The 15605-nt window shown below is 37.2% G+C and overlaps 1 protein-coding gene across 7 annotated transcripts in view; it reads right to left on the bottom strand.

Moving 5' to 3' along the window:
- The window catches only part of FAM151B (family with sequence similarity 151 member B), a 59723-nt gene that overhangs the window by 3626 nt on the left and 40492 nt on the right, over positions 1–15605 (bottom strand). For 5 of the 7 annotated variants that reach the window (XM_072606269.1, XM_072606272.1, XM_072606273.1 and 2 more), the window contains exons 4-5: positions 13778–13995; positions 7844–7979 (exon numbers count right to left, since the gene is read on the bottom strand). In XM_072606269.1, the coding sequence (XP_072462370.1) occupies positions 7844–7979; positions 13778–13995 (354 nt within the window). Of the gene's footprint in view, positions 1–9; positions 616–5245; positions 5570–7843; positions 7980–13777; positions 13996–15605 lie in introns of those variants that run through there. The other 2 variants (XM_072606270.1, XM_072606271.1) reach the window with 2 other exon arrangements.

The following is a 15605-nucleotide window of genomic DNA, read 5'->3' on the forward strand; positions in this document are numbered from 1 at the left end:
AAAGGATTAAAGGAAACACCTGTTCACCAAGAAAGTAATCTTCTATGATCTCATTTTTTCCCCCTTTTTTTAGGCATTTTTCCAGCCATTACTTGACTTCTGAATCCTTTGTCAAGAGGTGGGTCCTAGTGCTCCTCCTCCCCCCAGGACCATGCTCAGGGCTGAGATTCAGATCAGCTGCTCAATTCCCCCAGGGTCTTTAGGCAGGGGAGGGGCCATTACTCAGGGCTGAGGTTCAGATCAGTTGTTCAATTCTCCCAGGGGCTTTAGGCCAAGTGCTTCACAACTGGACGCCCACTGCTGCCACAGTCTCTACCACCGCTGCTGCCTGGGGTCAATCCTGGAGGGGATCCTGGTCCCCTCTCATGCAGTTGAGAAGCCCTCTCACTGACCTTTGAAGCTTTCTTTGGCACTTGTGGGTTGAGGGATCTGAGACCCTCCCTGCTGGGGATTCTGTCCCGGAGGCCTGTTCAGGTATTGTTCCTCCCGGTGCTGCAGCCAGGGCTGGGCTCCACTCTGCTCAGTGTACTGTGGAATAGATCTTTCCTGTCGGCCTTCCAGGTTACCTTTGGCTGGAAATCTCTTTCACTCTGTTGTTCTGTGGCTTCTGCTGCTCTAGGATTTGTTGAGTCATTTTTTACAGATATTTTATGGGCTATGGGGGAAGAGCTAGCATATATGCGTCTTTCTACTCGGCTATCTTGGCTCCACCCCCCTGAGTTATTTATAATAGGGACAAACTAGAAACCTTTCCAGTAAGGTCAGGTATGAAGCAAGGATGCCCACTGTCACCATTATTCAATATTGTATTGGAAATCCTATGAAAAAAAGTAACTGGGAAACCTTTCTGGGCAAAGAAACCAATCTTTATTAACAGAAACAAAGGTGGTGGTCTGCAGTACCCAGTACAGTCTGAGATTCTGAGAAATGAAATTCACATTTATTTATGTTACTTGTTGACATGTGGCTCAAGAATACCCTCTACTTTTTGCAGCCCTTTATATTTCTGCAGGCTTTGATGTCCTCATTAATGGCCTTTACATTCCAGAGGGCTTTCTTTCTTCATCATTAAAATATTAATATACAGATATGATGATTATGGTCATGTACTTAAGATACACACTTTAAAATGATTACAGTCACACTCCTACGGTTAACTAACACACATTAGAACCACTGTGGAGAGCAATTTGGAACTATGCCCAAAGGGCTATAAAAATATGTATACCCTTTGACCCAGCAATATTACTTCTAGGGCTATATCCCAAAAAGATCACAGAAATGGGAAAAGGATCCACATGTACAAAAATATTTATAGCAGCTCTATTTGTGGTGGCCAAGACCCGGAAATTGAGAGGATGCCCATCAACTGGGGAATGGCTGAGCAAGTTGTGCTATATGGCTGTAATGGAATATTGCACTATAAGAAATGATGAGCTCAACGACCTCAGAAAAACATGTAAAGACTTGCACAAAATAATGAAGAGTGAAATGAGCAGAACCAAAGAGAACACTATACAGTAACAACAATCTTGTTTTAAAAATGACTTCGGATGAGTAAGTTATTTTGACTATTATAAATACCCAAATTAACTACAAAAGACATATGAGGAAAAATGTTATCTACATGCAGAGAAAGAACTGATAAACATATGTATGCAGAGAAGAATTTTACATACATGTACCTATCTGTGCCTTAATGGTGGCCACCTCTAGGGTGGGTAGGGGAAGGAAAGGAAGGAAAAAAAAGAAATTTACATAACTTTGTTATATGTTTGAAAGAAATACCAAGTCGTTCATAGTAGACTTGCAGTTTCCCGTGCAATCATCTTTTTTATTGAACCATGTTATGGAAATTCTTATTTTATTCCAAAAGTCAAAAATAAAATTTAATAATGAAAAAATAATTATATAGCTTTTTATTTTTTAAGATGATTATGGAATTGATTGTCATCTGTGGTTTCAGGTGGGACTGAAAAGCCTAACCTGACATTAATAATCATTTCCATACTGCCTAGATATGAACAGTCATGAATTTAGAAGGTCATCAATAAATAATGGATAGCTATGTGTGCTTGTCCTTTGTTGCTGAAGACCATGCCATCAGAGAAATAATGACATGACTTGCACTTGACTTTATTTTGAGTGAGGGAGGGTTGTGCAGGTCACCAGCCTCACTTCTCCTCCAGGGCCATCTGAATCCAGTGACCAGATATTCATCAGGATGACTGAAGATGACCCAGGATGAGACAACTGGGGTTAAGTGACTTGCCCAAGATCACACAGCCAGTGAATGTCAAGTGTCTGAGGTGAGATTTGAACTCAGGTCCTCCTGATTCCTGCACTGGTGCTCTATCCACTGCACCACTTAGCTGTCCCAATGGATGACTAGCGAGCAGCTGTAGAAAGTACCTGAAAAACCAATGGTTGCTTGCAACTTTTATTCTTGTACTAGAGCTTGACTCAAAACATTTACTCCATCAGTAATCAAACAACCCACAAGTATTTATTAAGCACCTCCTAGGTGCCAGTTACAGTGTCAGATGGGGGGAAGATAGGAAGGGAGGGAGGGAAGGAATGGAAGGAAGGAATGGAGGGAAGGAAGGAAGGAAGGAAGGAAGGAAGGAAGGAAGGAAGGAAGGAAGGAAGGAAGGAAGGAAGGAAGGAAAGTTGGTTTAATCTCAAGGAGCTTTCTTTACTCAGGAAGAAGAGTGGTCAGTTTTTCTACCTGTATGACAGGCTTATTTGCTATTCCCCCAAAATTCTCAGCTTATTTCACTGATTAAAGACATACTTCAGTGCACCTTTAAAAGTGTTTCTTCTTCCTCCCCTTGCTTGCAAATGCCCTATGTTATCTTGTTATATAGTATCCACTCAGATATTTTTACATATATTCAGCCCAGAATTATATTGCAATGAACATCTTTCAGTGATGCTATGTCCTAAGTTCCAGGAATGTCTTTATTCTTCTCCATGATGTACTCCTGATCCTCCACTCCTCTACCTTTGATTGGTTGGTTCCTCCATTTTAAGGAGGAGGCCCAAGCCAAGCATGTCTTCATTCCTTTCCAGGCTGAATCCCTAACTCTTTTCCTTTTTAGCTCTCTCCAATGGGCTGCCTTCCCCCATAAAAATGTAAGCTCCTTGAGGGAAAGGGCTTTCACATTGCTTGTATTTATATTCCCAGTGCCTAGCACAGTGCTGGCACACAATAAGTGCTTAATAAATGCTGCATGTTGTTGTTAGTTATTGAAATATTTAGCAGGGCTTATAAGTGGCATCAATTCAAATGTGGCTTATGGGGGTTAGGTGATCTTGTGATAATCTTTGAAAGAAATTTTAGATTCTGAGAATTGGAGGTGGAGAGCGAGAGTGCATTTCAGACATGAGGGGCAGTCAATGCAAAAGTATGGAGATAGGAGGTAGAGAAGCACAAATGAAGACACAGCAAGAAAGATAATCTGGTTGAACTGCACATGGAACGAAAAGAGGTAATGAGGCTGGAAAGGTAGGTGAGGGCCAGATTTAAGCTATGCAGAGGAATTTATATTTGATCTTTAAAATAACTGGGAGTTAGTAGAGCTTATTTTTTAGGAATAAAGGAGATATCAAATATCAAGGTTCTCAAGTTATCGGAGAAAAGGTTGTGAAAAATGATTTTAAATCTTAGTGATCAATGTCTCCTACTCTCTCCCCCTCCCCCCAACACCCCATCCCTTACTGATTCAGTCTTGCCTTCAGAAGGTCATGGAGAGATTGGGTTGAATCACCTTGTCCTGGTCAAACTTGACCCATGCCTGAACTGATTTTAACCTACACAGGCTTGAGTAGAGTTAGATTCTCCTGCCTAGGTAGTCCAAGACTGGGGGTGGTCTGATAGAACAAGTATTTCCTCTGAAGACACAATGATGGCAGGTGATATCAGCCCCTGCTGAAAAGGTTTTGTACCAAGATTAAGTGACCGAAGTCACAGACTCAAGACCTCATTTCAACATAGCCCACCTCTCAGTGTGCTGACCAATCAGAGTTGATTGGCACCTCTTGGGAACACCTACTCCTCGAAGGACATAAAACCCTATACTCCCAAATCCCAAATCAAGCCAGTTCTGGACTGGCCCTGATGGGGTGCTGGGTCCCTATACTTGGACCCCAATTCTAAAAATCACATTTCTCTCTAAAAATCAATTTCTCCCCAGCCTCAAAACACTGTCCTTGGCAGTTTCTCCCCAGCTCTAGGACAGCCCACCCTAGCAAAATACTTATGTCTCTTCTTGATCCAGTAGCCAGCTGAACATACAGAATGTATTAGTTTGACTTAGTTGTGAACTGGCTCAACTGGCTGCGCAGAGTCATAGAGATATTTACTACTCATAGACATATATGTACGTTCCCTTATGTTTACCTTGTCAAAACAAGACATTGATGGGGGTAGCCTGGGGGTTTCCCAGTCAGCCCTGGCCATGAGTTGACTTAAGAATGTTGCAGGCCTAAAACCACATCTCCATGTAGCTCCCCCTCTTGGGCAATTTCTCAATGAACTCTGGGTAAAATACTAAATACTAAAAGTGCATGTTACTTTAAGAACTAACCACTCTCTAATCCTGCCTAGAATCACTTAGCATATTTGGTACATGTTTGTTTTACTATAGAATATGCTATATAAATATATTTATACATATATATATATGTACCCCCTTCAAATCGCAGGTTCCCTAAGAACTCTTGCTCCATGAAAGCTTCACAGTAAATCTGTGCCACCTTCACTTCAAGAATGCTTGAGTCTGCGAATTCCTTCCAGACAACCCTGTCCTGCACTCTGGTCTTTGGGAAGCCCCTGAATCCCCCCACTTTTCCAACCCTCATCAGCCCCCTTGTTGGAAAGTCTAGTTCTGGACTGTAACTCCCACGCAATGCATGTCAAGTCAGCTTGACAGAAATTAAAACGTGGACATACACACCCTAATTTCATTTGTCTCTTTCTTAGAACAGTCTGTTTTAGAACAGGTTCGACAAGGTGAAGGAGCTAAAGAAACAGAAATTTCTCAAAAGGTTTTTAGACCATTAGTGCCAGTATAGAGCTCTGACACAAGGGTTATGATAATATGAGAAACTTTATCAAACGCTTTAATGGAATCTAGTTACAATATTATTCCTCTGATTAGTCCAATAACCGCATCGAAAAAGGAAATGAGGTTAGTCTGACATAACTTATTCTTGATGAAGCCATATTCACTTGTTTTCTTACCTCATTATCACCTTCCCAATAATTTGAGTAAAGCTCACTGTCACATAATTTCCTAATTATACCTTTTCTGTCATAAAAAAAATCAAAATTTGCTCCTCTCCAGTCCTTTGGAATCTCTCCTATTCTTCCCAATCTTTCAAAGTGTCTCAAGCAGCACCACAGACCAGTCCTTTCAGTATTCTGGGATGTTCTTAATCCAGGTATAATGGTTTAAACTAGCTGAAGGCAGTTGAGGGCTTTCTTTCTACCTCTTTACTTATTCTGTTTTTCAACTCCCTGTTAACCATTTTTGTTCTATTTTTTCCTGTCCAAAGATCATTCTCCCTGGCCAAAAAAAGAAAGAGAGAGAGAGAAGGAAAATTATGTGAGCCAGTAAAACTCCATATCAAAATGGTTTCTTTGAGTAGTAATAAATAGATATATTAATACTGTGCTTAGTCTTCATGTTGGTTACTATGGAAACAGTCAAACCATCAATTTTACAAAATATACTTAATTGCCAAAATCTACCTGCATGAAACTATGAAGTTAAATAAAATGTAATAATTTGTGCTAACTCATCAGCACTCTCTTATCTAGTATCTCATGTGTTTGATGGCTACAAATTTAGCTTGTTGCTGTGCAACAGTGTTGTTTTCAATCAAAAAAGCGATTGGACTTTTGCCAATATCTGTACGCGCTCCATAATTAAATTTATTTACAAAGATCAGACAAAGTTTTACTTGTAGATGAGCATTATGAGCATTTTAACAATAAAAGAAAGAAACTGTCACACTGGTCTAAATACAGAGGTTGTACTCCACCCCCCAAATAGGAATTTTATGAAACCAGAGTGTGGCCTGTAATCTAATTCTTAATAGAAGGACAACAATGAAAGTGATAAAGATGAAGATGATAAAAATTAAAAAAAATGTCTTTCTTTGAAATTAAGTATAAAAAACATTGACTAATTATGTATTTTTTTGTAAATATTTTTCAGTGTATGTATATATTTTTCTTTCAAAGAGATTTTATTGTAAGAATGAAGTGTTTAAAGAGTTCATGATAGAACAGCACAACAGGAAATTGTGGCTCAAAAACATATCCACAAGTACTAAAATACATGAAATTCTAAGTTACTAACCAGTACTTTACAGTCATAGAGTATTAGAATAACCGCTGTTCAAAATGATGACCTCAAATAGGTGCAAGATCTTTGAAAGGGCTTCCTGAAGCACCAAATAAAAGACATGTTGGAATCTGCAGCAAGAGCAGCCTGAGATCACTGAAGTGCGGTGTGAGTTCTCTAATGTAGTCCAGATTGACACTCTATTCAATTCTGAGCTCACAGGCAGTGCCCGTGTAAGGTATATGTACTGTCAGGCTGACTTAGTGAACTGCCTCATCTAACTGCATGTCATAGTCTGAATAATATGCAATTTTTATTCATTTGGTTGTTCCAGAATGTACTGTTTGGCCAGTCTCTCCTAACTAACTAGATATCAGCAAGGAGGCCTATTAGAATTCCAGGACTCCATGTAGTCAGTGCAAAGTCATCAACAAACAGCAGCACCTGAAGACTTGGATTTTGTACAATGAGCCCACATACAAAAGGTAAACCATTTTGGTCAGCAAGTCTCCCTGTTTTATGCCTTAGAGAAATGTTGAATCAATATGTGTGACTGAAGCTATCATGAAATTCTGTGTGTTCTTGACATGCACAGGAGACATCTTCTTGGCAAAGTCTTTAAAGCTGCTTTTTGTTCAACCAAGTAAATGGTTTTTAAATTAATTTACCAAATTACCAAAATAATACAGCAGGATCTTGGTTCTCTACACTTCTCAGTCAGTTGCATGACTGTGATAAGTCACTTGGGAGAGTTTCCTTATTCCCACTGTTGAAGGAGACAATATTTGCACAGTGTCCACCATACAGTGGGCACTTAATACATGTCTATTCCTCCCCTTCCCTTCTCCTCTTCTCCCCACCCTGTGCTTTCATCAAGAATACTTTCAATGGATCATTCATATGAAAATTTTACAGAAATCAGAAAGTAGGCATACAATTTGGATATGCTCTCATTCACCTGTTTTGAAGTACTAATATTGTCTGCAATTTCTTCCATTCTTTTGGGGGTTTTCTCTCCTTGAATTGACTTAAAAATCAATCACTGAGTGCCTTCAAAACTTTGTCAACTCCACCAGAAATTTCTCCTGCATGCATTTGGTTGTGTCTGGATAATATCTCTAACTTTATTTTCTTGAATGACATTTCTACCTTGTTGTATTGTACATTGGATATGGAGGTGCTAGACAACTTGCAGAAATAGTCAGGAAAATTCAAATCAAATTCAAATTGTATCAAGCACTCATTGACAAAGACAGGATGATGCCCACAGTAGGCGTTAGTAATTTTAAATGGATTTTTAATTCAAATTGGAAGCAGTATTTTTCCTTAAGAAAGCAAATTTCTGAAAGTTTAATAGCAATAGAAGGGGGAATATGATTTTATATGTAAATTCTCCTTTAATTTTGAGGGCTATAGATAGCAAAGTCAAACATAGTAAATCTTAGATTTATCTCAATCCATCAAAGTATCAACACTATGTATCTACTTACCTATTTGATTGCTGTACCAGCCAAAGCAACTGATGATAAGATTGCTTAACTAACGCTGCTCTGACAGGAAATGTTACAGGCTGACTTAGCTTATTACATATATGTTCCATATCTTTCACCATTGTCCAACTGTAGCCTGACAGAAAAAGAAAAATAAAAATGTAAATGTTTCTACTAGAATTCTAAAAATAATTAGCACATATCACTGATGGAGAGATATTTATGTAACTAAGCTTTTTGTCTCTTCTGCTGTTTGTTGGGAAAGGGAAAGGGTAAAGGCAAGGAAAGAAATGTGGCCTTTAACTAACAAGATTATCAGCCTTTGAAAAATTAGGTACAGACCAACATCTCAAATCATACACGAAGATAAGCTTTAAAGTGGATACACGACTCAGTATAAAAAGTGACATCACAAACAAATTATAAGACCAAGGAAAGTACCTTTCAGATCTATGGATAGGGGAAGAATTCATCACCAAAGGATACAGACGATCACAGAAGACAAAATACAAAATATTGATTAGATTTTTTTAAAGTTTGCACAAACAGAACTGATGAAGTTAAAATTCGAGAGAAAACAGGTAACTGGGGAAATTTTTGCTGCAAGTTTTGCTGATAAGGGTTAATATTCAAGAGATATAAAGCACTCATCCAAAGATACAAGAACAAAAGCTACTACCTAATAAATGGACAAAGGATATGCGTAGGCATTTTTCAAAGGAAGAAATCCTTGTTATCCACAAACATTTAAAAAAACACTCTAAATCACTAGTAATGAGAGAAAGTAAATTAAAGCAACTCTAAGGTACTACCTCATAGACATCCAATTGGCAAAGATGACAAAAGAGGAAAATGACAAATGCTGGGGGAACTATGGGAAAACAGACAGAGTGATAAACTTTTGGTGGAACTGGAAACTGGTCCTGCTGTTATGGAATGCAATTTAGAACTACTGGCCCAGAAATCACTAAATTGTGCATATTCTTTTACCACTACTAGGCCTGTATCTCAAAGAGATCTAAGAGAAAGGAAAAGAAGCTCCATGTAAAACATTCCCCTATTTGGGAATATTGGGGAATGACTAAATAATCTATGGTTTATGAACATCATAGAAATATTATTATATCATATGACACAACAAGAAAGATAATTTCAGAGAATCCTGGGATTTGGGAACCCCACGTACCCAGGCAGTTACCAAATCTAGCTGTTCGATCTCCACATCTATCACTCTATCACCTTCTCTCCTGTCACACAGACACCACTCTAGTTCAACTCCTAATCTTGTCCCACATGGACTATTGCAGTGCTTCAATCCACCCTCCACTGAGTTGATAAAATGATTTTCCTAAAACACAAGTTTAACCATGTCAACTTCAGTAGCTCCCTATTGCTTCTAAGATCAAATACAAACACCTCAGTCTGATTCCTTTTTAAGCGGGTCCCAATCGAACTTTCTAGCCTTTCTATTTTCCTTTCTCCTTCCTTCACTCTATGGTTTAGTAAACTCATTTTTATTACTGTTTCTCACACTCATACCAAAACATAATTAAAATACATAAACATGAATAGAAAGTTAAAACACAATCCCATTCAGTAAGCAGAACCACATTAAAAAAATGGAAAACTTTGTGCTGAGTGAAAATCAGAGACAATTTACTTTTGCCTGTTGATTGTGCATTATATAGGCTGTTTACAGAGAAATGACTCCTGCTGAAATCTATTATGTTCACTATTATGACCTACTGCTTCATTATATGGTGTATCTTTCAATTAAAAAGCACCTAAAAAAAGAAATTCCCACAAGAATTCTGCATAATTGTTCACATTGCTTTCAAAAGCAAAAAAGTTTTTGTACTGTTAATAAAATTTTTAAATATTGCTTTTCATCTTTATTTCATTCTTTTTAAATGTCTACTTTGTCTGTTTTATAATGCATGTAACAGCACACAATAATACAAATATATATTTATATTTTTATGATCATTTGAAATTTTTATTCAATTTATCAGAAACCTTAAAATCAAGATAATATGATAAAGTAAGAAAAAATCCATTAGCATCTTAAGATCTAGTTTCTAGTTCTAACTCTAGGTCATCTATCCAAAGGTATGTTACCAGTAAAGTCTTCTTCCTATTGAAAAGGAAAGTTGGACTAGATCATTTCTAAGGTTCTTTTTAGCACCAGAATGTTTATTCAAACCCTCTGAACTCTAAGAGTAAGAAGAATACACAAAAAAGTAAAGTTCTTAACTACTCACAGAGTGTCAAATGTTCTTATGAAGATTTTGAGAATGTAGACAGAGAAAAAAGACTATCCACATACATAGAGTTTAATATGGAAAAAATTATAGGGGCACAGCTAGGCAGTGCAGTGGGAAAGAATACCGGCTCTGGAGTCTGGAAGGCTAGAACTCAAATCTGGCCTCCCTCAGACATTTACTAACTATGTCACCCCAGGCAAGTCACTTAACCCCAAATACCTCAAAAAAAAAAAAAATACACAGACATACACACACAGAAGGCTCAGTAAAAAAGTATAGGGATTATTGGTAGTATGTCAGTCAGTGATTCTTTTTTTTTTTTTAAGAACAATAATTTTTTTAAATTTATTTTACAAATAAGCACACATATATCAGGAGTATATTCAAAAATATTTTATTGATACGGTGAATAATCAAAAAAATTCTAGAAATCAATGGTCTCCAAACTAACCTCATTAAATTCTGAGAGGCTCATGGTATGATGAATTTTTTTATAACTACCCATTGAATAATAAATCTATTTTATGTAGCTGCACTTAAGGATTTATTATAAAATATATATATATATGCTTAGAATACACTTAAATTTTGATAAATTTAATTCAAAGTGAGAACTAAAATTTCATTCTGGACTATATTATACATTGCAGTCTTTTTAGTTACATATGAATAAGAACAGAAATTATTTCAAAACCCATAAATATAAGAAAGAATATTTTTCATAAAGTATAAAAGTCGATATTCACATCTTTCAATGTAAAATCAATTAGGATTGACAATCACAAAATAGATCCCAGGTCCTACTCATAGTAGATTCATGACCAATGTCATGAATTAAACAGATCCTTCTGTACTAGTTTCACTATTTCTGAAATAAGGAAAAGAAAAAGCTAGCCAATTTAAAGCAGTTTAAAAGCAATTTAAAGAAATGAATAAGAACTGACTTGCAGACTCAGCCTCAGGCAGAAGAAGTATGAAGGCAAATGCTTAACAACTGGATTGAACGGGGTTGGGGGTGGGGTGGGACTGCTTTTGGATACTTAGATTTAGGGTGCTTTATTAACGTTTTCTCCATCTCTTAAGTCTAGACAGTCAACAAAACAATAAATCAAGCTTTGTAGCATTTGCCAATTTCCAAGGTGTAAATGCTAGAACTTCAACAATCAGATGTTGAGAGACAGGATGAGCTGGTCCCAGCACATCAGTGGACTCCAGATAAGCAGTTAGTCCTCACTACTCAAACCTGGGCTCTGTCCTCCTCATCCCTCTTCTGCCTCCTGACGTCTCTTGAGTGACCCACCCCCAGCCCAGGCCCCTCAGTGTAGTGGTCAGTGGGTTGGGCCATGGCTGCAGGAGCAGGCACATCTGGGCTTCCAGTTATAACCCCTGATGAGCTAAGTGTTGAGATAAATAAGACATTGAAACGAGGCACTTACAAATGAGCTAAAGGAAATGAGTGGGAATAAAAATGCCGGACTGTACATCCTCTCCCTCTGTAGACCCAATGCAGCTGCAGCTGAATGAGATTGGAACCAAAGCCCCCAGAACTGTGACCCTCTATGTAGCCCTTACCTGAGCTGTGGTGGAGGGATGAACCCAATCTTCACCTTCTTGGTGAACTCACCTCCTTTATGGCTTAGAAACCCAGACACAACATCAAAACCTGACTATAATTCCGTAAACACCCAACTCTAAGCCAGTAAAGCTTTTAACCTTATATAACAGGCCTTCCCATAATCCTCACCCACCAGAGACCTATACTTAAAGAAGGAGAAAGCTGCAGAGTAAACAGATATCTAGGAATAGCCCTAGACTGGGCAAATGCTCTGTTGTAATCCTATGTCTACAATATCATTCCTATCTTGGATAGTATCTCTCACCTGAGAGCTCAGACAATGACTGTTCCATCTTGAAGTTCAGACCCTAGACATCATATCTAGTATTGAAAGAGCTAAGGCATCTCATAGAGAACCAAGTAAAAGTAAGTACTTACTAAATGGCACATAGTAAATGCTTACTAAATGTTTATTGATTGATATTTAAATGTGAGGTAATCTGATTTCAAACTGTATTATAAAACAGTACTCATGAAAGCAATCTGTTGCTAGCTAAGAAAGGGAGTGGAGGATCAGTGGAATGGATTAGGTACACAAAGCCCTGTAGTAAATGACCATAGCGATCTAGAGTATGACAAAAAGTGCTGAGAAAATTGGAAAGCAGTTTGGTAGAAACTAGGCACAGACTAATATTTCATCCCATATACCAAGCTAAGGTCAAAATGAACAATGATTTAGACCTAAAGAGTGATAACAGATGAATTAGTGGAGCATAGAAAAATGTACCTGTCAGATCTGTAAATAAGGGAAAAGTTTATGACCAAACAAGTGATAAGTGATGATCACAGGAAATAAAACAAACAATTCTGATTACATGAAATTAAAAAACTTTTGCACAGATAAAACAAACACAGCCAAAATTAAAAGGGAAATAGGAAACTGGGAAAAAATTTATAGTAGATTTCTCCAATAAAATGTCTCATTTCTCAAATATATAGGGAACTGAGTCAAATTTATAAGAATATAAGCCACTCCCCAATTGACATATGACATATTGACAGATGATATGAACAGGCAGTTTTCAGAAGAAAAAGTCAAAGCTATCAATAGTCCCTTGAAAAAATGCTCTAAATCACTATTGTTTCAAGAAGTGCAAATTAAAACAACTCTGAGATACCACCTCACACCTATCACATTGATAAGAAAATGACAATTGCTGGAGATGTGTAAAAATTAGGACATGCTAATAACTCCATTAGTTATGGGCTGTAAAACTGTGCATACCCTGTGACCCAGCAATATCAAATCAGGTTTGTATCCCAAAGAGATCAAAGAAAAGGGAAAAGGATCTATTTGTACAAAAATATTTATAGCAGCTCTTTTTGTGATGGCCAAGAATTGGAAATTGAGGGAATGTCATCAACTGGAGAATGGCTGAACAAGCTGTGGAATATGATTGTGATGGAATACTACTGTGCTATATAAGGAATGACAGGCAGGGTGGTTTCAGAAAAACGTAGGACAGCTTCTATGAACTTATGCAAAGTAAAGTAAGCAGACCAAAAAAACTCTGTGTACAGTAACAGCAACATTGTAATGATAATCAACTGTGAAAGACTCAGCTATTCTGATCAAGACAGTGATTCAAGATAATTCTAAAAGACCCATGATGAAAAATGGTATCCACTCCCAGAGACAAAACTAATGAACACTGAATATAAAATTGAAGCATATTTTTACCTCTATTTTTCTTGTTTTGTGAATGTGTGTGTGTGTTTGCAACATGGCTAATACGGAAATAAATTTAAAAATAAATAAATGTGAGATACTACATTATACACTGGAAAATTTAAAGAACCAGAAGGAATCCACCAATATCTTTAACATTTTTGTTACCCTGGAGGGAAAAACTATTATTGAATTTGGAGGGTGTTATCATTTTACCAATATATAAGTAGTAACTACTGCTCCTTTTAACTACTTTTTCTCCTATTTTTAACTGTAATGTTTTGTTATATGTGTTTCAACTTTGTTGCTACAAATCCTTTGAGGTGAACACATGGTATAAATCAGGAAAAAGTAAATATAATTAAATGTTTATTTATTTTTATTACCTTCATTAAGTTGGTTAGGGTACCACCCAGTTGTCCAGCCCAGGGACAAAGTCACATCTGGGAAAAAGGATGTCACAGTGTCTAGAAATTTCTCTGCATCCAACTCACTGTTTTTTCCACTGGGACCAGGAAGTATATCAGCATTAATCCACACAGGACGATTCAGGTACATTTTAACATCTCCCAGAAGTATCATGGATGGCTTCACTGCTGCCAAACTAAAAGTATAATACATTATTACATCATCGCTGAAACAAATTTCTGATGCTAAAAGTAGAACAATATGAAAATAAATGACAATGTTTAAGTCCATTTAATCAGATATAAGGTTGTTGTGAAAAACTATTTTTTAAAAAAAGGGACTTTAAAAGTACCAGACATTTCAAGATATACTACATTCTGATATTCCAACAGGTGAAAGAGAAAATTTTATCCTGACAGTTAAAAATATCATTCTACATTTTTATTCTGAAACTTTTCCCCTATTCTTTAAAAACAGAAGTGATATCTTAGGGACCATCACTTTGCCATCAGGATTGTATGTGGGTATTACACATGGATCCTTGGGATTCCATGCTGGTAAATGCTAAGCAGGTCCCCTGGGCAAAGTGAAGATCCATGTTCTCCCAAACCCTTGGAGAATTTTCATAAACTTATTCTCTTTAATCTGGGGAACAGAATATCAGGATCAATGTTCTTTTTATTCCCTCTAAAAATCCACTGATTAGTACGATGTTTCATCATTTTAATCTCCTCACCTCTGACCCCAGGCAGACTAGGCTAGTTTTTTTTTTCTTAAAAGTTATTGAGACACTCCTTGAGACATGGTTGGCTCAAGGGACTAAGGGCTCAGCTGAATCAAGGGATTTTCAGTGCCCACCCTTACTGGAGGCACCACCATGTCTAGTGATCAGACATACTAGAAACACTATTAATTACAGCAAGCAGTTGCTTGGAGGGTGGGCTGTCTGATGCAGAACTCTTTATCAAACAAGTACGCCAGTTTAGCACAACTTGAAGACTTAAATACCCTTTGAAGGTCTTTGAGATAGTTCTAAGCAATTCCCTTTGACTACAAAGTGTCAAGGTATAAATCAAGAACAGTGTATTTCTGTTAGAAAGAAAAACAAGTGAAAGATACATCTGTGATGTAGAAAACAACAGTCCGTAAAAACCAGTTTCAAGTACTGAAGAGTGAAATAAAGTTATAAATTACAAAAAAATTCAAGCAACAGTAAATTATGAGAACAAGTCTAATTGTATCTGGTCATAAAACAAAAACCACGAGTATCTTCTTACATAGATCTTAGATCTTCTTACATCTTATATCTAGAACGCATGCAGGCATTGGCACATGGCCTCTTAGCTTGATCAGCAACTAGTAGCACATATTTAGAAACCTAGCAAATTCAACCAAGTATTAGGTCTTTCTTAGGTTTCAGTCCCTAGCTTTGTTTCTATACTTCTACAGGTCAAAGATCTTTCTCTCAATTTTGAGAATTCATACTAAAGCAGAAGAATTTGAGGTCACAGGGTCCCAGACCCCTAAATGATTTTTTGATGACAATTGAAGGCAATGTGACAAAACCTGTATTGTATGTGTGCCATAAATAAGTTATTTTGGTGAAAGAAAGTTAAGTTAGTCCCTGTTCTTGTTCTCTGGGCCTAAACGAAACTTAATAAAACACTGTCTCTCTTGAACCTTCACATAAATTAAGGTTGTGAGGATCATCAGAGAGGAACAGAATGGGGCCAGATAAGAGACTAGAAGAGCAATAGGAAAGAAGCAAAATTTCTCCAGCTTTGGAAGGTGAAAAAATTTTAAAAC

This window comes from Notamacropus eugenii, chromosome 4 (assembly GCF_028372415.1).
Source record: "Notamacropus eugenii isolate mMacEug1 chromosome 4, mMacEug1.pri_v2, whole genome shotgun sequence".
NCBI lineage: Eukaryota > Metazoa > Chordata > Mammalia > Diprotodontia > Macropodidae > Notamacropus > Notamacropus eugenii.